General features: G+C 40.2%; 2 protein-coding genes across 2 annotated transcripts; both read left to right on the top strand.

Moving 5' to 3' along the window:
* Nucleotides 1-11,458: 11,458 nt before the first annotated feature.
* Nucleotides 11,459-12,671, top strand: LOC113123731 (trace amine-associated receptor 8a-like). The gene is made up of 2 exons (XM_026295978.1): nucleotides 11,459-11,628; nucleotides 11,852-12,671. Exons 1-2 carry the CDS (start codon nucleotides 11,459-11,461, stop codon nucleotides 12,669-12,671), a joined length of 990 nt encoding a protein of 329 aa, XP_026151763.1.
* A 7,819-nt stretch (nucleotides 12,672-20,490) lies between these two features.
* Nucleotides 20,491-21,813, top strand: LOC113123141 (trace amine-associated receptor 13c-like). The gene is made up of 2 exons (XM_026294966.1): nucleotides 20,491-20,660; nucleotides 20,988-21,813. Exons 1-2 carry the CDS (start codon nucleotides 20,491-20,493, stop codon nucleotides 21,811-21,813), a joined length of 996 nt encoding a protein of 331 aa, XP_026150751.1.
* Nucleotides 21,814-24,616: the final 2,803 nt, after the last annotated feature.

Genomic DNA, 24,616 nt, shown 5'->3' with positions numbered 1-24,616 from the left:
ATCAGAACTGCAGAGAAGGGGGATGAAGTTGGGTAAGAAATACAGCAGGCTGTCCATGCCAAACAACGACTCACAGCCCTGCCCACATGCCTGAAGAGGTACACCAGAGAAATAGAAGCATGGAGAATAAACAGGATGTTCTCCACCGAACCATCCAAGGTGTACTTTCAGTGGCAGGGCAGTAACACGAGAGCAGACCCACCAAGGCTGGAGACTGAACAATACTGGAAAGACGTATGGAAGAGGGAGGCATCACATAACACCAATGCCCAGTGGCTGGCAGACCTGAGAGCAGACCACAGCAACCTCCCTGAACAGGAACCAGTAACCATCGCAACGGCAGATATCTGAGAAAGGGTCTCAAACATGAAGAACTGGACAACACCAGGGCCTGACATGATCCACACCTACTGGCTAAAGAAGCTAACTGCCCTCCATGAGCGCCTGGCAGCTCAAATGAACCAGCTGCTAATGGATGGGACTCACCCAGAGTGGCTAACTGAAGGCAGGACAGTCCTGATCCTGAAGGACCCCCAAAAGGGAGCAGTCCCATCCAACTACCGTCCAATAACCTGCCTCTGCACAACATGGAAGCTCCTGTCGGGCATCATAGGGGCTAAGATGAGTAGGCACATGGCTCAATACATGAGCGGGGCCCAGAAAGGAATGGGTAACGACACCAGGGGAGCAAAACATCAACTACTGGTGGATAAAGCGGTCGCTCAAGACTGTAAGACCAGGCAGACCAACCTGTGCACTGCCTGGATTGACTACAAGAAAGCCTACGACTCAATGCCTCACACATGGATCCTGGAATGCCTGGAGCTGTACAACATCAATAGGACCCTAAGAACCTTCATAAGGAACTCAATGGGACTGTGGAAAACAACCCTAGTAGCCAACCTCAAGCCGATAGCACATGTCTCCATCAAGTGCGGCATCTACCAAGGAGATGCTCTGTCCCCGCTGCTGTTCTGCATAGGCCTGAACCCCCTCAGCCAGATCATCACTAAGACTGGCTTCGGATACCGAAATGGGCAACCATCAGCCACCTCCTGTACATGGATGACATCAAGCTGTATGCCAGGACTGAACGAGATATCGACTCACTGATCCATACCACCAGGATATACAGCAACGACTTTGGAATGTCATTCGGACTGGACAAGTGTGGTCGAATGATAACAGAGAGAGGGAAAGTTGTCAGGACTGAAGGAGTTGAACTCCCAGAAGGCAGCATAGCGGATGTTGAGGGGAGCTACAAGTACCTTAGAATCCCACAGGCAAATGGGAACCAAGAAGAAGCCGCAAGGAAAGCAGCCACAGCCAAATACCTACATAGAGTAAGGCAAGTCCTAAGAAGTCAGCTAAATGGGAAGAACAAGGTCCAAGCCATCAACACCTACGCCCTGCCGGTCATCAGATACCCCGCTGGCATAATAAGCTGGCCAAAAGAGGACATAGAAGCCACTGATGTCAAGACAAGGAAGCTCCTCACAATGCATGGAGGACTTCACCCCAAATCCAGCATCCTGAGACTGTACGCTAAGAGGAAGGAAGGAGGCCGGGGACTGGTGAGCGTCAGAGCCACCATCCAAGATGAAACGGCCAAGATCCATGAGTACATCAGGAAGATGGCCCCAAGCGATGGAATACTCAGTGAATATCTCAGGCAACAGAAGCCCGATGCAGAGGACGAAGAGCGAGAACCATCATGGCAGGACAAACCCCTGCACGGCATGTACCACCGACAGATACAAGAAGTGGCTGATATCGAAAAGTCCTACCGGTGGCTGGAAAAAGCTGGACTGAAAGACAGCACAGAGGCACTGATCGTAGCAGCACAAGAGCAGGCCCTGAGCACAGGATCGATAGAGGCCGGGATCTACCACACCAGGCAGGACCCCAGGTGCAGGCTGTGCAAAGATGCCCCTGAGACAATCCAGCACATAACAACAGGTTGTAAGATGCTAGCAGGCAGAGCGTACATGGAACGCCATAACCAAGTGGCCGGCATAGTGTACAGGAACATCTGTGCCGAGTATGGGCTGGAGGTCCCAAGGTCAAAATGGGACACACCTCCAAAGGTGAGGGAGAATGACCGAGCTAAGATCCTGTGGGACTTCCAGATACAGACCGACAAACAGGTGATGGCTAACCAACCGGACATAGTAGTGGTGGACAAACAACAGAAGAAAGCCGTAGTGGTAGATGTAGCGATCCCAAGTGACAGCAACATCAGAAAGAAGGAACACGAGAAGCTGGAGAAATACCAAGGGCTTAAAGAAGAGCTAGAAAAGATGTGGAAGGTGAAGGCAACAGTGGTCCCCGTGGTAATCGGCACCCTCGGGGCTGTGACCCCCAAACTGGGAGAGTGGCTCCAACAGATCCCAGGAACAACATCAGAGATCTCAGTCCAGAAGAGCGCAGTGCTAGGAACAGCTAAGATACTGCGAAGAACCCTCAAACTCCCAGGCCTCTGGTAGAGGACCCGAGATTGAGGAAGACACACACACCACCCATAGGGGTGAGACGGGATTTATATATATATATATATATATATATATATATATATACACACACAAAAGGTCAAGTAAACAAAGGTGAATGCTATTAGACTAATGAAACAGAAAAGCTACCTGAAAGTTAAAACAGGTGAAACAGGAAAACAAGCACCAAAATAAAACACCATATCCAGAAACAGAAATATCCCACCATAACAAGTAGAGTAGAGCTGAGTAGTGCTAAAACCGTGTAAAAGAAAAATTATTAGAAATACAGATATATTATTTAATTTTGTACATATTCAGGATAATTACCATGGCACTCTAAATGCACTCAGACATGGAGCAAAGAGACTAATTAAGATGATGTGCAGAGATTAGGGAGGAGGGACATTAGTTCAGTAATTAGGAGAAGATGTCAGAGGAGGAACAAATTAGCTGGAGAGTTGTCAGAGCTCAGCAGTGTCTCCTCTCCTCTCTCTGATGGAGGAAACTGAACTCTGCTTTCCACAGCTAAACACCTCCTGTGTGAAGCCAAAGCGTCCTCTCTCTGACACTGTGCTGATTTACATGATACTGTCCTTTATCTCTCTGCTCACTGCAGCTCTCAACCTGTTGGTCATCATCTCCATCTCACACTTCAAGTAGACACATATTTCATCACTACAGTAGTCTAGTAGCTGTGCCAAAGAAATGATAGTGGAAAAATGTCTTTTTTCTCTCTATGTGCTGTTGAATTTGTTATTTGAGCTGCTTATGTCTTTATCTTTAATGATAATCAATACTACAAACAATGAGTATGTTGCTGTCTTTCCTCTCCAGGCAGCTCCACACTCCCACCAATTCCCTCATCCTCTCTCTGGCTGTCTCAGATTTCTTCGTGGGCTTCATCCTGTTGTTTCAAATTATGTTGATAGACGGCTGCTGGTACATTGGTGACCTCATGTGTGTTCTGTATTGTGGTTTTGATTATATTATAACTTCTTCATCAGTAGGAATCATGGTGCTCATATCCATTGACCGTTATGTGGCTATTTGTGACCCTCTGCATTACTCCATCAGAGTCACTCAAAAAAGAGTTCAAGTCTGTGTTTGTCTCTGTTGGATCTGTCCTATTTTTGGTTCCATTGCGTTTTTGAAAGATAATCTAAAATATTCAGGCCATTCATGTGTTGGAGAGTGTGTGATAATCATTACATTAAGTGAACAAGTAGCAGATCTTATTTTTTACTTCATTCTTCCCATTACTGCTGTCGTGGTTCTGTATATGAGAGTATTTGTGGTGGCTGTGTCTCAGGCTCGTGCCATGAGGTCTCACATTACAACTGTCACAGTGCAGAGTTCAAGCAAAGTAACTGCTAAAAAATCTGAACTCAAAGCAGCCAGGACTCTTGGTGTTGTTGTAGTCGTCTTTATCATTTGTTTGTGCCCCTATTATTGTTTCAATATTGCAGATAAGGAAATTATCTTCAATGCCTCATCTGCTGCCTTTGTACTATGTCTGTTCTATTTTAACTCCTGTCTAAACCCTCTGATCTATGCCTTTTTCTACCCCTGGTTTAGAAAATGTATTAAAGTTATTGTTACACTTCAAATACTGAAGTCTGGCTCCAGTGACATGAAGATATTTTAAAATGACACAGTGAAGTGACTGAAATAAGGCGTTAACTGCGCTGAGAAAATAAATGTGATTGAACTTGTTCATTTTGAGTCAGACACTTCAATAATTTTCTTGTCAGACCAGATATAGTCTTTAAATCAATACAATGTGAGTTAATTGAAAAAGACTATATTTGGTTAGGTCAAATATCATGAACTCATGGCTGTGAATTTAGTTATACACACCAATGTTAATTTTGACAGCAGATTTTAATTTAGTTTTAGTCATACTCTTTTGACTAAAATGCAATTTTAGTTTTAGTCATATTTTAGTCATCTCCTTTGTTTTAGTTTTAGTCTAGTTTTAGTCGACTAAAATCTATTGGGTTTAATTTAAGTGTAATTTAGTAAAACTATTGTAATATACAAAATATTCTAAATTAAAATTAAATGAAAAACAAGTTTCATCAAATATATATGGAATATGGCCTTTCCATAAAAGACCAAAAATTAGATATGCATTGTTTATAACCTGCATATGACATTCTTCATTCTTTAAAGACCAACTCCAAAATATTTAAGAGAAAAACTGTATTTAGCAGTAATGACATTGCATCAAAGATGAAACTGACCCATATATCTTCTCTTTGTTTTCTCCAGCTGTTTCCATTTCATTATAGTTTTAGTCAGACAGAAACCCAGTGTAGGCTAGGATGATGTCGTGTACTTGCACATCCCGCGTCACTAGGTGGATCAGTTACTTTTCAAATGTGCGTGTAAGAAGATTGATTCTGATTGGATCTTTTCCAAAAATGTCCCTCACTCACATTTTCATCTCGTTTTTATTTTGTTCAACGAAATGTCAATATATTTTAATAATAGTTTTTGTCATCATCACTTCATTTTTATTTAGTTAACGTCTCGTTTTCGTCAGTGAAAACCTGTCGTTGACGAAAATTATAACGAAAATACTTCGTCAACAAAATTAACTGATACACACAGCTTCTTATACTGAATAATTCCTAAACTGCAGCTGCATATTTTTTTCAAAACCAATACACAGATTTTAAGTTAATGTCATTTTTTACTGTTATTATGTTGGACTCACTGTAGACATGTTTTTACACTGTTTTCAAAGCACCTTTACCTACTATGATTTTGTGTTTTTCTTGACGATATTTAAGTGTAAATTAAAGCTTTAGAATATGTTCAGATTGTGAATCCAAATTAAGGTGAACCTGGTTATTAACAATTGTATGAGGCAGGCCAGGCAAGTTTATTTCTATAGCTGTCATGACTTCCTGTCGGGGACCTTTATTTTGTATGGAGTTTCTGTTAGTTCTGCATTGGTCTCCGGCAGCTTTAGGATAATTTGCCACAATAGAGTTCACCTGTTGCCTATTTAGCCAGGTGTCTTTGTGTAGTCATACCTTTGTTTCTTCCCTTTGTTCTCTCCTGGAGAATTAATAGAGTTATATGGACTGTGACTCGGTAGAGAAGTGTTTTTCCCCAGTGCCTTATATGTACACAGAAGTGGCAAAAGTACTCACATTCTATACTTAAGTATTAGCACAGATACTTGCAGATACTTGCATGAAAAAAGTAGAAGTACCAACTCAACTCCTTTACTCAAGTAAAAGTAAGAACGTACAGGGTCTGAAATGTACTTAAGTAATAAAGTAAAGTAAAAATGTTTTTTGTGGTCAATGATACACAATACATCTTTTGATAACTCCACAGAACTAAAAGTGCAGATAAAACACTTTGTTGTCGTATGCAGAGCTAAAAAAGTTTTTAGCTCAGACTTAAACATTAGAGAGAGAGTTGAGAGTTGAGTCTTGTCTAACATCATTAACTATTCCAGATTGTAGCTGCATAAAACTGAAACGCTGATTCTCCATGTTTAGTCCTGACTTGAGCAGAAGGCCTGTCTCTGATGTTCTCAGAGTTTGAGATGGTTCATATGGCATCAACATGTCAGAGATGTACTGTGGTGCTGAGCCATGAAGAGACTTATACACAAGCAGTGCTGTTTTAAAGTCTATTCTCTGAGCAACAGGAAGCCAGTGCAGAGACCCGAGAACAGTAGCGTTCTGAATGTACTGCAGCTGCCTTACAGCTCGTTTTGAGAGCCCTGTGAACAGGCTGTTACAGTAATCTAACCTGCTAGAAATAAATGCATGGATGAGTCTCCCCAAGTCTGAATTAGACTTGATCCCTTTGATTCTGGAAATGTTTTTGAGATGGTAAAATGCTGACGATGTTATCGATTTAATGTGGCTGGTAAAATTCAAGTCTGAGTCCATGGTTACCCCTAGATTTCTAACTTGATTTTTAAATTTTAGAGAAAGAGACTCGACATGACTGCTGACACTTTCTCTTTGTTTCTGTGGCCCAAAGATGATTATTTCAGTTTTGTCACTGTTTATTTGGAGAAAGATGTTTTGCAGCCACACAGTGATCTGTTCAATGCAGTGACACAGTGAATCGACTGGTCCATGTTCACCAGCTGTGAGTGATATGTAAATCTGAGTGTCATCTGCATAGTTATTGTTGGACACATTATTGCTGCGTATTAACTGGCCTAAATGAAACATGTAAAGATTGAACAAAAGGGGTCCCAAGATGGACACTTGGGGGACCCCACATGTCAAGGCTATTTGGTCTGAGACACAGTTACCAACTTCAACAAAGTACTTCCTGGCTTCACAATAGGATTTAACAGGATCACATGGTCTACTCTGTCAGAAGCGGGTCGTCACGTTGCCAGAACAGGTTGACGTTATCAATGAAATGCACTTCTCTTGTCTCACAGATCTTGGACAACCATAGTTGTTTTATAGTTATGTATATGTAATGTAGTTTCATAGATTTTGTCATTTGAAAATTCTAATACTTCTAAACTTGTTACGTAGATAAAAGCAGCCCAACTTCAAGTAAGGTGGGTTTATAGATTAGATGACATTTACGTTTTTGTTTTCTATAGTTGTGTATTAAACCAATTACTGCTGTTGTCATATAAGAACTGCAACATTATGCAGAATTTAAAATGAAATGGGAAATTATTAAATCAAAGCAAATCATTGTGGTCACCAGGGTGAAATTCACAGAAGTTATATTCATATGCATGTGTTTTAATTTAGATAGTTTTTCTTCACTTTGCAAAACTTTGCTCAGATATAATCCAAACAGTCAATCAAATGTATTGTCTTATTAGGACCCCCAGTGCTCCCTGATCAACTCTGTGTGTAGCCCATTAGCTGCTGTTAATGGCCATGGACCTTTGTGGCTTTTCACACATTATTATTTGCATTATTCTCAGATGATGACACCAATTAACTCTGACAAGTTGCAGCTTCAAAATATCAAAACATGATGCAAACTTTGTCTGAGAACAAGTCATTCATCAAAGTAAACACAAACCTTTGTAGCTGAGGTTGTGACCTTTAAATCTTGTCCTTTAGCTACAATTCATTAACAGGTTATTATCAACAATTATTGTGATTTTATTTATGACGTTTTTAAAACGCTGTGTCTAAGAACCACGCTAAATTGACTAAATAATCAAAAGTGATGAGAAAGTGAGATCTTTATGACATAATAATGGAAAAGGTTTTCAAGATGTTAAACAGTTAAACAGTTTTCCAAACACAAAATAAAATTCAGTGAAGAGGCTTTTTAGGTACATCAGTCCGTTAGCTGCAACTATACCTTCAATATTTTAGAAAGTGATCAATGTAGAAAACAGCTACATCAATAGACCATGACAGAGGTATGTTTTGAACATCCATACATGTGTATCTATGTAAGAACACATTAGTATCAGTGTGGATACTAGGTTGGACTCACAAATACACAAATAACGTTCATAAACATCAATGTTTGTTTCAGTTTTAAAACTGTTTGTTCACTTTGCAAAACTTCAGTTTCCTTAGTGTAATGGCCACACACACATCTGTCTTTCAGCTGTCTTTGTGAGGACACTAACTGACATAAAGCATCACTCACACACAAACACAAACACAAACACACACTGTGTTATGAAGACTCCCACTGCTCCCAGAACAACTCTCATTAGCTGCTGGTAATTGCTGTTTACCTTTTCTCAGGCTATGAAAGTTTTCACACCTGCTTTCATTAGTGACACATGAAGACACCAAAGCAATCAGAGGTGTTACTGCCAGACAACAAGCTAACAAGCCCTAAGACTGCATGATGCAAACATTGCTAAGTTGACCAACAGTTCAAAGTTAACAGTCAAAGTTGTTTCTTAGGTGACATCATATCTGTCACGTCCTTCAAACTTTTCTCATTCAACAATCAAAGACGGTTTCAGTTTTTGCCGAAAGAATCTGATCAATTACGTATTTTATCACCTTTAGCCAGGGGCATTGTTCTTAAATATAAATGATAAAATGTAGTTATGAGAAACACAAAATACATTGTTTTCTTTGGTGAATTGATATACCAAATGAAACAATGCTGTAAGTGCAAGCACATGGCAGTTTCAGACATGTTGCAGTATTGCAGAACTATATTCATGGCAATGTATACAGAAACACAAAATAATTCAGTTATTTTGAATAAATCATTGAAGTTATCTGGGAAACATGGCTGTAGTATAATAATGATGATTAGTGAATTAGTTTCACTAATTGCATCCAAGTTTCCCTCACTTGCATCTTTTCCTTGCACCTTAGTTCAGCCCATATATGGTGCAGGGAAAAGGACAGAGGATCCAGAAAACATTATTTAAGAGATCTAAAATGAAGCGTGAAGTGTTCAGTCACAAACTGAATTATGATAAAGTGGCGTGTCAACTTGTAACAAACTTCCATGAAGGGTGCACTTGTGTATCCTCGGTTTTAGCTCCTCCAGACAGCCTCCTTGCTCTCTGGTCCATACATCCATCCATCCATCTTCTGTACCTGCTTTTTCCTGAAAGCTAAGGTCACGGGGATCTGCTGGAGCCTATCCCAGCTCTCTCTCGGGTAAACCCACGCAAGCACGGGGAGAAAATGCAAACTCCACACAGAAAGGCCGGGTTGCAAACCCACGACCTTCTTGCTGTGAGGCAACAGTGCTAACCACTCAGCCACCATGCTGCTGCTCTCTGGTCCTTGATTGATATTATGCTCATGGTACTGCCTTAGTGTACATACTGTAGATATTGCACTTGCTGCTAATTGCAATTCTGGTTAGATGCTAACAGCCTTGTACTTGTACATATGTAATGACAATAAGGTTGGATCTGGTCTATCTATCCATCCATCCATCCATCATCTATACCCGCTTATTCCTTAACCAGGGTCTCAGGGATCTGCTGGAGCCTATCCCAGCTCTCTTTGGGTGAAAGGCAGGGGTCCACCCTGGACAGGTCACCAGTCCATCACAGGGCCACATAGAGACAAACAACCTCACACACTCACACTCACTCCTATGGGCAATTTAGAGTCACCAATCAACCTGACATACATGTTTTTGGACTGTGGGAGGAAACCAGAGTACCTGGAGAAAACCCACACAAGCACAGGGAGAACATGCAAACTCCACACAGAAAGGCCCCTGATGGGTTTCAAACCTTCTTGCTATGAGGCAACAGTGCTAACCACTCATCCACCATGCTGTGAATCTAGTCTAATCTAATAATATCTTTATACACTATATATATATTGTAATGAGCAGAGTTGCTTGAAGGTGATTGGGGTAGATGGTAAAAGTCCAAAGCACACAACTTTCACACCAGAGGGCAGAGTTTTCATCAACTGACTGTAGTTGAGCTTTACTGTGGTAAGACTGTGGTTAAAAAGATGTGATGTCTCAAAAAACTGTGGACATCTAGTGTATTCAACAATAACATTGTCTGTGAACTGTTTACTAAACATCCATTATTGACACATACATAACTTGTCCAATTAACAAGATATTTTTATTACGTTAACAGAAAACAAAATCGATTCACAGTCACATTTCCCTATAAATGTGTTTGTTAGTGGTTTACAATTTTAGGAAATGGAACTGCAGTCAAAATAAACAGTTAGCATATGATGCAGAAACTGGCCTGGACCTAAATTCACCCTGTCCTTAAACCCAAATGTCACCCTAAAATTCAGTGATTTAGGTGAATCAGCATTTGGTCCCCATGAGGAGGCAAAGTCCCTGGAATATCAGTGTGTAAACAGATTTCAGTCCCCGCAATGTGGGTTATCCACACTCACACACATTCACCTGTGGGTGCTGCTGTGCACAAATAAGCAGATGGGAGATTGAAAGGAATGTGTTGCTGCTGCAAAAGAGCACCCTCTCCTCTCTGGAGAAAACTGTTGGACTCACACATTTCTTTACAGTAGTGGAATGTAACTACATAGCTTTACTTAATAGTAAAATATACTGTACATGTAGTATGTTAGTTTTGAAGTACTTGTACTTAATTTGAATATTTTCATTTTCTTCTACTTTATACCGCTAATCCATTGTATTTCAGAGAGAAATATTATAGTATGTAATCCACTGCATCTTACTCAGTTGTATATTTTTGCAGATTATTGTTCATATAAAACATGTTTTTGAGATGTAACGTATGTGGGACTTGGCATATTTTGTTTTGTTTGGTCACTGAACCTGTTAGACAGTTTTGATTATATCATATTTAAAATCACCTTAACCAACCACAATAAAATTGCTTATTTCATGTTAATGGCTTAGTGACATTAACCCAAGAATATTAATAAGACTATGAATATATACTACATTCATATACTACATTTAGGGTAAAACATTTTAGGATGCTAATTGACATCTGGCAGGGGGGCTGCCGATGAAAACTAGCCTTTTGGCTAACTCTGGTACATTTACATTTGTTGAATGTTGATTAATGTACACTGTCCCTCTCATCAAATAAATGAATTAAAATAAAAATCTACCAATTCACATAATCTACTACTGATCTACTCTGTTTTTCCAAGTTTTCTTTTAACTAATCACCTGTGACAATTAATCAGGCATAACTCCTGCTATGGACAATACATTTAAAAATGCAGGAAATGTTGGCCTTACTTTTGTCTTCATTATTCTAATTATTATTACAGTTCTGTGTGTATTAGAGTGAACTTCACTTTTACAACATAGATTTTGTTGTATGAATAAGATATTAATACAATAGTTAGTTGCTGCTCCGAGTTAAACATTTTATTTCATAGAAAGGTTAGGAGAAGAAAAGAGCATGATGTAAAGACTGAGGGAGGCACCATCAATATTCATGTAAGAGGAAACATGAGCAGCAGCATGGGGAGGGTGGGGGTTAAATGAGCTGAATGACAAAGTGTACGGAGCTCAGCAGCTTCTCGTCTCTGACAATGGAGACCTTGGAAGGAGCTGATCTTTGCTTTCCACAACTGAACTTCTCCTGCAAAAAGCCTAAAAGTCCTTACACTGAGGCCATGCTCATTTATGTTCTGTTTTCCTGCATTTCTCTGTTCACTGTGGCTCTTAATCTGCTGGTCATCATTGCCATCTCCCACTTCAGGCAGATATATAATCTAAAATGTTACAGCTTATAGAAATAACTTGACCTTAGCCATTTAAATATTTTTGATGTTGTAACACCAAAGCACTAGAGCGATATTGTGGTTGTGTGACCAGTATTTACATTTAGACACATAGCTGCATCACTGTACAGTAACTAATGACATGATTCCTTATGGCTGTATAACTACGGTGTGTTTAGTGATGATGTTCTCCCTCTGCAGGCAGCTCCACACCCCCACCAACCTGCTCCTCCTGTCTCTGGCTGTCTCAGACCTCTTTGTCGGCTTCCTGCTGATGCCAGTTGAAACCATCTATACAGAGGCATGCTGGTTTTTGGGTGATATTCTTTGCACTGTATATTATGTTATAGACTACACCATTACCTCTGCCTCAGTAGCCAATATGGTGTTCATATCAGTTGACCGCTATATTGCTATCTGTGACCCTCTACATTATCCCACTACGGTCACTAAGAGAAGAGCACAAATCTGTGTTTGTCTGTGTTGGGTTTGTTCTGTTTTCTACAGGCTTCTTATTTTAAATGATCATCTGGAACATCCAGGCATGTCTAACACCTGCTTTGGAGAGTGTGTGGTTGTCATAAATCACAATGCAGGAGTTGTTGACCTTGTTTTCACCTTTATTATACCCATTGCTATCATTATAACTCTGTATATGAGAGTGTTTGTGGTGGCTGTGTCTCAGGCCCGTGCCATGAGGTCTCATGTTGCAGCTGTAAAAAAACAACATTCAGGGACTTCAACTGTGAAGAAAGCAGAGATGAAAGCGGCCAGGACTCTTGGTATTGTTGTAGTTGTATTTTTGATTTGTTTCTGTCCTTACTATTACCCCACTCTGACAGGTGAAGACACTTCAGTTGATGCTGCATCTGTAGCCTTTGAGATCTGGCTGGCACACTTTAACTCCTGTTTGAACCCTGTCATCTACGCCTTTTTCTATCCCTGGTTCAGGAAATCTGTTAAACTCATTCTCACACTTCAGATACTGAAACCTGGTTCTTGTAACTCTAAAATATTATAGTGGCATCAATTGGTCTTTAAAATTTGTCTCAGTAAAACATAAATGTTATATTTCTTGTTTATAAACAAGATCTAAACCTGCTATTAAATGTATAATTTATATGTGTTCACACATTAAAGTAATTGATTTACATTTTTTAATCCTTTTCTCTGTGAAACATATGTTTATCAAATTTCATCAGGGAGCTATATTTCTACAGTACACACTGACATATATATTTAACACCTTGATCTTCTCTCAAGTTCAACTGATTTCAGTCTTCGGAGGAAAATTTAGGCCTCGAAGCATGAGTTCCTCATGTTTAATGTATGTGGTGTTTTTGGCTGCTCTGCTACAGCACAGGCCTGTAAGAAATGATAAAACCATTGGCTAAAGGCAGGAAGACACACACTAATATGAAACCTGATTTTCCATGATCTCATTAGCTCAATGTTTTTCAACATTTCATACATTTTCAGATGTGTTTTGTGTTTTAAAAACCGATGCCTAGTCAGGATTATTGCTATTTTCTTCTTTCCCTGGGCCATGTTTTTAAAATCATAAAGATGTTATGTGTAACAGACACTTTATACTTTCATTAGACAGCAGCTGTCTGGCAGATTCAAAACCTCAAATTTATTAGTTACATCAGCACAAGAATATTTAATGATAAATGACAGGGAAAACAGAGAGAAAGGTAAAAAGGTGATTATTGTCTCTAGTTTGAAATTAACGTGAACATCTGGAACATGCAATATTTGTAGGACTTAAAAGATGCAGCAGAATCAGGTGGAAATTGGGCCAGATAAAAGTGAACAAGCACGAAAGGTGTCAAAGTAGAAACAACTACATGTAATTAAAAAACTAAAAATGACTGGATGTTACTAATATTCTGTTACATGAATCAGCCCCTGATGATATAAATCATCTTTATAAATCTAATTTTATGTCTTCAAATGCAGCATATCATGTAACAGGATCATAAACACACATGCTGTGAATATTACTTTGTTCATTACACTATTTAAATGTTTGATTGCACCATGTAGTGCAGATGATTTACATTATGAGTTTATAAATGTGTTTATAAAAAAGGAGCTAATGTAAATGGAGCCATCTCCCTTGTACACTCTAACAGTAGTTTTACAATATGTAACTTTGTTCTTTTTCAGGCCATTAACTCTTTAAATGAACATCTAAGAAGCTTAGTGGTGTTCTATTTCATCTCTACTGACCGCCAGAGGCGGTGCTTGAAGCACTGGATGAGTATTAATTAGGTTCCAATGGCCAGTACATTGGCCATTGGTCCATACATTGGCCAATTAGGTTTAATTTAATTTTAATTAGCTTTAATTAGATATTGCACCAAAGATCGGATAAATTTGAATACAGTCTAACAAATTTTATATCTAATAAAACCTTAAAGTCTCACGATTCAAATGGTATAAAGCAATTTAGGATTGAATAATCACAGCGACTACAGTTTCTTAATATTTAACAACATTACAAATACAGTACAGTACGCTGGTTCTTACCTTTTTGTCTTGTTACTTCATACGTGTACTCAAACATCGAGTGTCGCATATCGTTTTGTTTGTTAGAATCCATAGAACAAAGTGCACCCATGTTTTAGTCCAAAAGACGTAATATTATACAGTAAATCCATAAATCCATCATCCTTCTCATGAAAAGCTATGATCCGTTTCGTTTTACGGTTGATTTCGCCGTTTATTCAATAAAGTTTGACATAACAAGCTTCTGTGAATCACATGAGGCCTCAACCAAACGTGTTTGTTACGTTTCACAGCGTAACTGACCCTAAAACCAATAGAATTCGCAATTCGCACCCTCAGAGCAAATCCCAGTCAGGGGGCATAGACTAACTTCGATTGACAGTAGAATCAGCCAGTCACATTGTTCGTCAATGATGACTGACGCATCTTGTAGCCAATGATGAGGCTTTTCCAACAGTATATGACTCGTTATGTTTGATGACGCACCAGTGGGCTTTAACGCAGCCCCCACTCCTTACTCTAAATGTTGCCTTGACAACGCTGGGCAAGCAGCGCTCGACGCAAGAGGGGGAGGGGAGTCATATTTCACATTTTACAGCGCGCCGATAGTAAACTGGGAAGCTTTTGCTTCAAACGACACCAAGGTCATCAATATAACTCTTAAAATGTAAGAACAACAACTAGTTTAATTTGGGTATGTGTTTTTCAGCCGAAAAAGGGGGGGGTGTGCCCATTTTAATGAAAACAAAGTCACCTGACACCTTCCGGTGATCCCCTGGTGACCTACTGAATCTATGAGATCATGTGACACCAGAGGCTCAGTCCTTTTTGTTCTTCTCACACGCAGGTTTGCTGAGTGCATGTGTGGTTGTGATTAGCGCCACTGCTTATTTTCATTTGCTTGTCGCCAGTAGCCTCGTGACTGTATTACAGTCGGAGCTACGGGTGCATAGGATTGCACCTGATGCTGGACTGTTGTTTACAGCAGCTGGTAAGTAATTTTCTGTTTGTATTAATACATTGGGCCAGTTAAGTGTCGTTCCCGGTTGGTGACGGGTTGTTTTCATCCCCTCTCCCAATCTGTGGTTTTTTGTTGTTTTGTGCAGCTGTGTACGGCTTGTCTAAGTTAGTTTATGTGCATTGGAAATTCCTTGCTGAGTTCGGCATTGTTTCTGTGGTATTGGCAATGACATTACTGTTCGTCTTAATTTCACTTTCTAATTATTATTACTGATTGTTTCCGAATCATCAATGGCGTTTTTGGCTCGACCTGATTCCGGAAGCGTGGAGTAGCTGTTACAGGCTGGCTTGTTTGTACTGCCAGCTGCATTTATAAAGTCGATAGTGGCGCTCCCCGCTTGACCCGACTCTTAAACAGCTTTTCCTTGAAATTGTTGCATAATACTGCGGGCCTAAAGCGTTCCGCTACAGCGGGGGCATCTATTCCAACCATGCGAACAAGGAAGAAGAACTCTGGGAAATTGTCTGCTAGGGTGGATCATCTCACTACCGAGTTGGCCCAGATGAGAGCCTTCCTCCAGACCATTCAGATGGCTGGTGACCGTGGGACCACTGTCTGTGAAGAAGATGCCATCTAACTGGTGGCATCTGGTATGCATTTTCATGAAGGTCCGGTAGACATAAGCTCTAGGACTTTGGAATCAGGCTCCCATGTCCCCCCTTTGGTGGAATATGTGAATGAATTGCATACCTGTTGGGCAGACACTAAGGCATTTTCACATCCTACATCAGATGGACGGACTTTGGTGTCGATGCAGGACGAATCCAAAATTTGGATTGGGCCATATGCCGGCAGGTGAACCAACTATAGCCGCTCTGAGGACTAAGGCCAGGTGCCCACGACCGCAATGTCGTATTACAAACGAACCTCAGCAACTGGTGGTCAGACCAGCCCATAACCGACGAGACCAGGTCAGGGCTTCGACCTTGCGCCTTCCTCGGGCAATACCAGCTGCTTGGCGTCCCCCCAGGCCCTTAAATGGCCACCGGCTTGAAATTGAAACGACTGGGCTGTTAGTCGGTTGTTTAACTCTGGAACAACACAGTTACTGGGCCATTCACACCCCAGACGCCTGGGTGCTGTCCACTTTGTCTCAGGGATACCACCTACAATTCCAATGCCGGCCCCCCATTTCTGGCCGGGTCAGGATGACAACCATCCGGCAAAGGCCCAGGCACTGAGTCAGGAAATTTCTGCCCTGCTGGCCAAGGGTGGAACCCCTGATAGATCCAGGGGGCTTTTATTCAACATATTTTCTTGTACCAAAGAAGACAAGCGATCTACGCCTCATTTTAGACCTGAGAGGTTTGAATGTGTTTTTAAAGGTGATTTCTTTCCACATGTTGAGCACAAAGGAGGTACTGCAGGCGATTTCCCCAGGCGATTGGTTCACTTCCATCAACTTTCACGTGCCAATTTCACCTCATCATTGGTGATTCCTCCGTTTTGCTTTTCAGGGGAGACACTTCCAATTCAGGGTCCTTCCATTCGGACTGTCTCTGTCCCCCAGGGTTTTCACCAGGTGTGTGGCAGCAGCCCTGTCTCCCCTGTAGGCACAAGGCTTAAAAATTTGGCCTTACCTGGAGAACTGGCTGATTTGTGCACCGACCCACAACCAGGCCCTTTAGGACACACAGACTGTGCTCGACAATATAGGCTGTTTAGGCCTACAGGTGAACCTCAACAAGAGCAACCTGATTCGGTCACAGGAAGCAACCTTTATTTGAATTGCTCTGAAAAATTCAATTCAATTCAATTCAATTTTATTTTATTTGTATAGCGCCAATATATTTGTATAACATCACAATAGAAATCATCTCAAGGCACTTTACAAAAACAAAAAAACCCAACAGATCCCTTATGAGCAAGCACTTGGCACTTGGCGACAGTGGAGAGGAAAAACTCCTTTTAACGGAAGAGAAAACCTCCAGCAGAACCAGGCTCAGTTTGGGCGGCCATCTGCCTCGACTGGTTGGGGTGAGTGGATAAAGGAGAGTGAAAAGAACAGCAACAATAAACAACAAATATACACTGCGGGTTGGTGGGGCCAGTAACTGCACATCAGCGATATACAGCTCCAGGACCGGGCACACCTGCATAAGGTACAGAGAAAGAACAGAGAGAGAGGGAGAGAGCACGAGGTTAGTGACATTCAGTGGTGGAATATACATGTGAGGGGGGAAGAGAGGAGGAGAGGGGAAAGGAAGGGAGGGGAGGGGTAGGGGAGCTCGGTGCACCGATGGTCCTCGGGCAGTCTAGGCCTATTGCAGCATAACTAAGGGATGATTCAGGGTTACCTGAAGCCAGCGCTGACTATACGCTTTGTCAAAGAGGAAGGTTTTAAGTCTAGCCTTAAAAGTCCAGAGAGTGTCTACCTCCTGAACCCAGACTGGGAGCTGGTTCCACGGGAGAGGAGCTTGATAGCTAAATTTTACAGGGAGCTAGAGGAAGAGAAGCTAATATAGGAGATCACTCTTGCTAGTTCCTGTCAGGACTCTGGCTGCAGCATTCTGGATTAACTGGAGGCTTTTTATGGAGATACTGGGACATCCAGATAGTAATGAGTTACAGTAATCTAGCCTCTAGCCTTGAGGTAAAAAATGCATGGACTAGTTTTTCTGCATCATTTTGAGACAGGATGTTGCTCATTTTGGCAGTGTTGCGCAAGTGAAAGAAGGCAGTTCTAGAGATTTGTTTTATGTGTGAGTTAAAGGACATGTCCTGGTCAAAAATAATTCCAAGGTTTTTCACAGTAGTGCTGGAGGCCAGGGCTATGCCATCTAAAAGTAGCTATAATTTTAGAAAAGTTATTTCTGAGGTTTTTAGGCCCAAACACAATAACTTCTGTTTTCTCTGAATGTAAAAGTAGAAAGTTACTGGTCATCCAGGCCTTTATGTCAGTTAGACAGGCTTGAAGTCTGGTTAACTGGTTTGTGTTAACAGGCTTCATGGATAGATACATCTGAGTGTCATCTGCATAGCAGTGGCAATTAATAGAGTTCTTCGTAATGACATAGCCTAAAGGAAGCATGTACATGGTGAACAGAATCGGTCCTAGCACAGAGCCTTGTGGAACACCATAAATAACTTTTGTGCGTGTGGAAGGTTCATTATGGACATGAACGAACTGGAATCTGTCCGATAAATAGGATTGGAACCATTTTAATGCTGTTCCTCTGATAGAAGTCACATCCTCCAGTTTCTGTAATAAGATGTTGTGGTCAATAGTGTCTAATGCAGCACTAAGGTCTAGGAGGACAAGTATAGAAACAAGTCCATTATCTGAGGCTAAGAGAAGATCGTTGGTGACTTTTACCAATGCTGTTTCTGTATTATGATGTGTTCTACATCCTGATTGAAAATCTTCAAATAATTCATTCCTGTGTAAGTGGTCTGATAGCTGCTTAGCAACAGCTTTTTCTAGGATTTTAGAAATAAATGTTAGGTTGGATATTGGTCTATAATTAGCCAAGACTCCTGGATCAAGACTAGGCTTTTTGAGTAAGGGTTTGATTACTGCAGTCTTTACAGCCTGTGGTACGTAGCCTGATACTAGAGATAAAGTTACTAAGTCTAATAAAGATGAGTTAATTAATGGCAGGGTGTCTTTAAGCAGTCTAGTCAGGATGGGGTCTGAGAGACACGTTGATGATTTAGATGAAGCAACTACTGATGTAAATTCAGAAAGATCTATGGGAGAGAAGCAGTCTAAACATAACTGAGGTCTTGCAGATGATTCAAGAGCTACTGTAGTAGAAGATTCATTTATTGCAGGTATAGGAAGCATCTGATGAATTTTATCTCTAATAGTTGTGATTTTATTTGTAAAGAAATTTGTAAAGTCATCACTGCTGAGAGCTAAGGGAACACTGGGCTCAACGGAGCTGTGACTTTTCATCAGCCCGGCTACAGTGCTGAAAAGAAACCTGGGAAACCTTATTTTCCTCTATTAGTGATGAATAGTATGCAATTCTGGCTTTACAGAGAGCTTTTTGTATGTTAATAAACTGATTTTCCAGGCTAGAAAAAATTCCTCTAAATTTGTGGAATGCCACTTCCTTTCCAGCCTTCGTGATGCCTGCTTTAAGGTATGAATATGTGAATTATACCATGGGGCTAATCTCCTCTGATTCACTAACTTCTTTTTCAGAGGGGCCACAGTATCAAGCGTTTCACTCAGTGAGGATACAGCCCTGTCAACAATATGATCAATTTGGTAGGGAGTAGGATTGAGGCAGCTGCCCTCCACTGTGTTGGCACATGGCGTAGATGTAAATAAAGATGGAATTATTTTCTTAAATTTATTAACAGCGTTGTCAGACAAACATCTGCTGTAGTGGAATTTTCTTCCAAATGCTGCATGATCCATCATTTTAAATTCATAAGTTATTAAAGAATGATCTGACAAAACAGGATTTTGGGGAGAAACTATTAGATGCTCTATTTTGATGCCATATGTCAGAACAAGATCAAGGGTGTGACTGAAGCAGTGGGTGGATTTTATTAACATTTTGAATGAAACCAATTGAACCTAAATTGAATTAAATGCAGTGCTGAGACTATTATTTTCAACATCTACATGAAGGTTAAAATCTCCCACTATAATGACTTTATCTGAACTAAGCACTAAATCAGATAGGAAGTCTGTAATTCAGTTAAAAACTTTGAGTAAGGGACAGGTGGACAGTACATGATTACAAGTAGAACTGGTTTTTGTGCTTTCCAGTTTGGATGTGAAAGGTTCAGAGTCAGGCTCTCAAATGAGTTATAATTGTTCTGAGGATGAAAGTTTAATAATAAGTTTGAGTGGAAGATTGCAGCTACTCCTCCACCTCGACCTGTGCTTCGGGGAACATGACAATTTTTATGACGGAGGGGGGTTGATTCATTTAGACTGACATATTCATCCTGCTGTAGCCAGGTTTCAGTAAGACAGAGTAAGTCAATTTGATGATCAGTTATCAAATCATTTACTAAAAGAGATTTAGATGAATGAGACCTAATATTTAATAATCCACATCTGACTGTTCTGTTTTTCTGTTCGGTTTGATGCATCCCATACCAAGCAGAAGACATAAACAAAAAGCAAATGCATCATATAGTTATTTTATAGTTTTAAGGGTTTATATTCTACTTTTCCAAAGTGCATTCAGCAACAGAAGAGTATGACGTGTCTGGCTTTGGCCTTCTGAATAGATGGAAACTGTGCATGGGAGGGGAAAAAGAAGAGGATAAATTAACTGTGAACAACGCCCTTTGACAGGAAAGCTGTCAGAACTCAGCAGACTCTCCTCTCTCTCTGATAATGGAGGACCATGAAGAAGCTGAACTCTGCTTTCCACAACTCAACACGTCCTGCAGGAAGGCAATGCGTCCTCAGTCTGAGTCCATGATGGTTTATGTTCTGCTGTCCTTCGTCACTATGATTACTGTGGTTCTTAACCTGCTGGTCATCATCTGTATCTCCCACTTCAGGCAGAGATAAACTTCTCTGCATGTCCTAACAATGTTTATTTGTTAATGTTGTTGTTTTTTTCCTTGAAGTTGGCCTTGGCCAGGCAGCAGAATGTGACATTTAGATCACTGCTTTTATCTATTGTTACATCTCCCACATGGAAAATGACAAAAATAACATTATGACACATAACTAATGTTGTTAATATTAATATATTTAGGCCTTTGATTTGTGTGAACAGATTATTTACAAATGCTTATGCAACACTGTGCTGTATTCAGGCATGTTGTTCATACTCCTAGTATTGCAACTTCAGTGCATTCAGTGTGGATAATCTCTCATTTCAGGCAGCTCCACACCACCACCAACCTTCTCGTCCTCTCTCTGGCTGTCGCAGACTTCCTTGTGGGCTTCCTGCAGATGCCAGTTGAAATCCTGCTCTACAAAGGCTGTTGGGCCCTGGGTGACTTTATTTGTGCTGTGAATTTCTTTCTAGGTTCTCACATTATCAGTGCTTCAGTCGGAAACATGGTGCTCATAGCAATTGACCGCTATATAGCCATTTGTGACCCAATGTTTTACTCCACTAGAGTCACTCTGAAAAGAGTCAAACTCTGCATTTTCCTATGTTGGATATTATCTGCTGTGCACACCAGCTGGATATTGAGAGACTTTCTCATGCAACCAGACAGATATAATTCCTGTTATGGAGAGTGTGTTGTCATAGTTAACTATGTCGAAGGAGTTGTTGACCTTGTTGTCACCTTTTTCGCTCCCATTACTGTCATCATAGTTTTGTACATCAGGGTGTTTGTGGTGGCTGTGTCTCAGGCTCGTGCAATGCGCTCCCACGTTACAGCTGTCACAGTCCAGCGTTCAGAGGCTGTCAAAGTTCAGAAATCTGAGATAAAAGCAGCCAGGACCCTTGGTGTTGTAGTTGTTGTGTTTCTTTTGTGTTCCAGTCCATATTATTGTTTCACAGTTGCAGCTGAGAGCAGTTCAATTGCTGCTTCATCTGCAGCCATTCAAATATGGCTGTTGTACTGTAACTCCTCTCTAAACCCCATCATCTATGCATTTTTTTACCCCTGGTTCAGAAAATGTATCAAACACATTGTTACACTTCAGATACTGCAGCCTCACTCCAGTGACACCAACATACTGGAGAAATGATAGAGTGAGTGAAATTATTTTATGTGGGATGGAAAATTTTGCAACACACTGACTTTACATTATTAACAATATTTTGTTCATTCAAAAGTGACTACATGTGAATTCTCTTATTGTTTTTTATTAACTGCAATAAAATGGAATCAGGTATTGATAAAGTCCTGAAAACATGAAGAAATCAGTAAGGGTGACAGTATCAGTCAAGTCTAGGTCTGAATTGGTCTTTACATTTTGTCTCAGTAAGGGATAAATGTTATATGTGTTTATTAAGCAACAGGATCTAAACCTGTTATTGTTTTTTAACTGTATGATTTATGTTTAGCACCCCCTGCCTTTTATAGCAGATTAGTAGGGAGCAGAACCTGAAACACAATTCAACTAAACGATATTTTAATGCAAAATAACTGAAACTTCAAGTTCCTAATCATTCACACAATCCAGGTGCTCTCAATCTTTGACCTTCAAGTGGAAATTTCACAAATGCCCGAACTACTCAATTGACCTCTATGTAAAATACAATTTCAGTTACTTGAGCAAACAAACCCATTTACAATTAACATACCCAGTAACTCACTTTGGGTGTCAAAGTATTACCATAAATACTCATAGGTCTGAAACACGCTGAATTACACACTGTGGCCCCACACACACACAACAAAACCCTGATTAATCAGCCATTTTTCTACACATTTTAATTAATCTGCATCGGCCCACATCACTGCACATTAGGCTGATTTATAGGCAGGCACATGTGCGACCAGCTAAGCGTTGTTTTGAAACACGTGAGGACCCCTCTTGTGACAAGCAGGCTGTTACCACCGGTGTTCAGTTAGCTGATATTCTCATCTGCTGAAAAGCATCCAAAAACGGTAAGAAAGTACTTACCTGTCGTTTGTAATTTAGCTTTATACATTTCATTAGTTAAATATGAAGCCACTTTTAGAGAGCTCAGGTGGCTTCTAAAGGCAAAGGCAAATTTATTTGTATAGCACCTTTCATACACTACGCAATTCAAAGTGCTTTACAAGGCATATATTACATTAAAAGCATTGAAAAGAGCATTTAAAAATAAAGACATTTAACATAAAATAAATTTAAATCAAGTAAAGTAAATTAAAATAAAACATAAAAGCACATTAAGAAAACAAGGATGAACAATTATTCGAAGGCAGCAGTAAACAACAGAGTTTTCAGTCCTGATTTGAATGAGCTGACAGTTTGAGCAGACCTCAGGTGTTCAGGAAGTTTGTTCCACAAGTGAGGAGCATAGTGACTGAATGCTGCTTCACTTTGTTTGGTTCTGGTTCTGGGAACACACGGTAGACCTGTCCCAGATGACCTGAGGGGTCTGGAAACCTCATAGGGAACCAATATATCTTGGATATATTTTGGTCCACAACCATTTAGTGCTTTATAAACTAGCAATAAGATTTTAAAATCTATCCTTTGACTAACGGGAAGCCAGTGTAGTGATCTAAGAACTGGTGTGATATGGTCCAGTTTCTTGGTGTTTGTAAGGACTCTGGCAGCAGCATTCTGGATTAGCTGCAGCTGCCTGATTGACTTTTTGCTAAGACCTGTAAACAAGCCATTACAATAATCTAACCTACTGAAAATAAATGCGTGAACAAGTTTTTCTGCATCTTGTTTAGACAGAAAACCTTTTATTCTAGCAATGTTTTTCAGGTGGTAATAGGAAGATTTAGTGATGGATTTTATGTGGTTGTTAAAATTCAGGTCTAAGTCAATGATTACACCAAGGTTTCTGGCTTGATATGTAGCTTTCAATGACATGGAGTCAAGGTGAGCAATGACCTTTGACCTTTCATTTTTGGGGCCAAAAACAATCACTTCTGTCTTGTTTGTATTGAGCTGGAGAAAATTCTGGCGCATCCATTCTTTGACTTGATTAATACACTCACATAATGAAATTAGAGGACTATAATCATGAGATGATACTGATATATAAAGTTGGGTGTCATCTGCATAGGTATGGTAGTCAATGTTGTAGTATTCCATAACCTGAGCAAGGGGCAGCATGTATATATTGAATAAGAGAGGACCAAGAATAGACCCCTGAGGAACCCCACATTTCATTTTTGTTCGCTCAGACTCATAGTTACCAAGTGAGACAAAATAATCTCTATTTTGTATGTAAGATTTTAGCCAATTTAACACTGAGCCAGTAACTCCCACCCACGCTTCTAGTCTATCAAGCAGCACATCATGATCAACTGTGTCAAATGCAGCCCTGAGATCCAGTAGTACTAAAACAGAGGTTTTGGATTCATCATTATTTAAATGTAAATCATTTAAAATTTTAATAAGTGCAGTCTCAGTGCTGTGGTGTGCGCGAAATCCAGACTGAAGTGCATTAAAAAGATTGTTTTGCACCATAAATCTGTGAATTTGTTGAGAAACTACTTTTTCAATTATTTTTCCCAAAAATGGAAGATTTGATATTGGCCTGTAGTTACTTACTGCTGAAGCATCTAGATTAGGCTTTTTAAGAAGAGGTTTTATAACAGCAGTTTTTAAGGCCTGGGGAAACTGCCCTGACTGAAGAGAACTATTGACAATCTGCAATACATCTGGAGCTAAGCTGTTAAAAACATTTTTAAAGAAATTTGCTGGTAAAATATCAAGGCAGCATAATGTAGATTTTAATTGTAGAAGCGTTTCTGCCAGAGCTCTGTGATCAAGGAGATCAAAATGTTCTAGATTCACTGGAGAACAAGGAGGCACAGGTGATATTGTCATGTTCCTAAGAGTGCAGCTAGATATAGTTTGTCTTATCTTTGATATT

The sequence above is a fragment of the Mastacembelus armatus genome, chromosome 21, assembly GCF_900324485.2.
Source record: "Mastacembelus armatus chromosome 21, fMasArm1.2, whole genome shotgun sequence".
NCBI lineage: Eukaryota > Metazoa > Chordata > Actinopteri > Synbranchiformes > Mastacembelidae > Mastacembelus > Mastacembelus armatus.
This window is presented reverse-complemented; position numbering and strand designations above follow the sequence as displayed.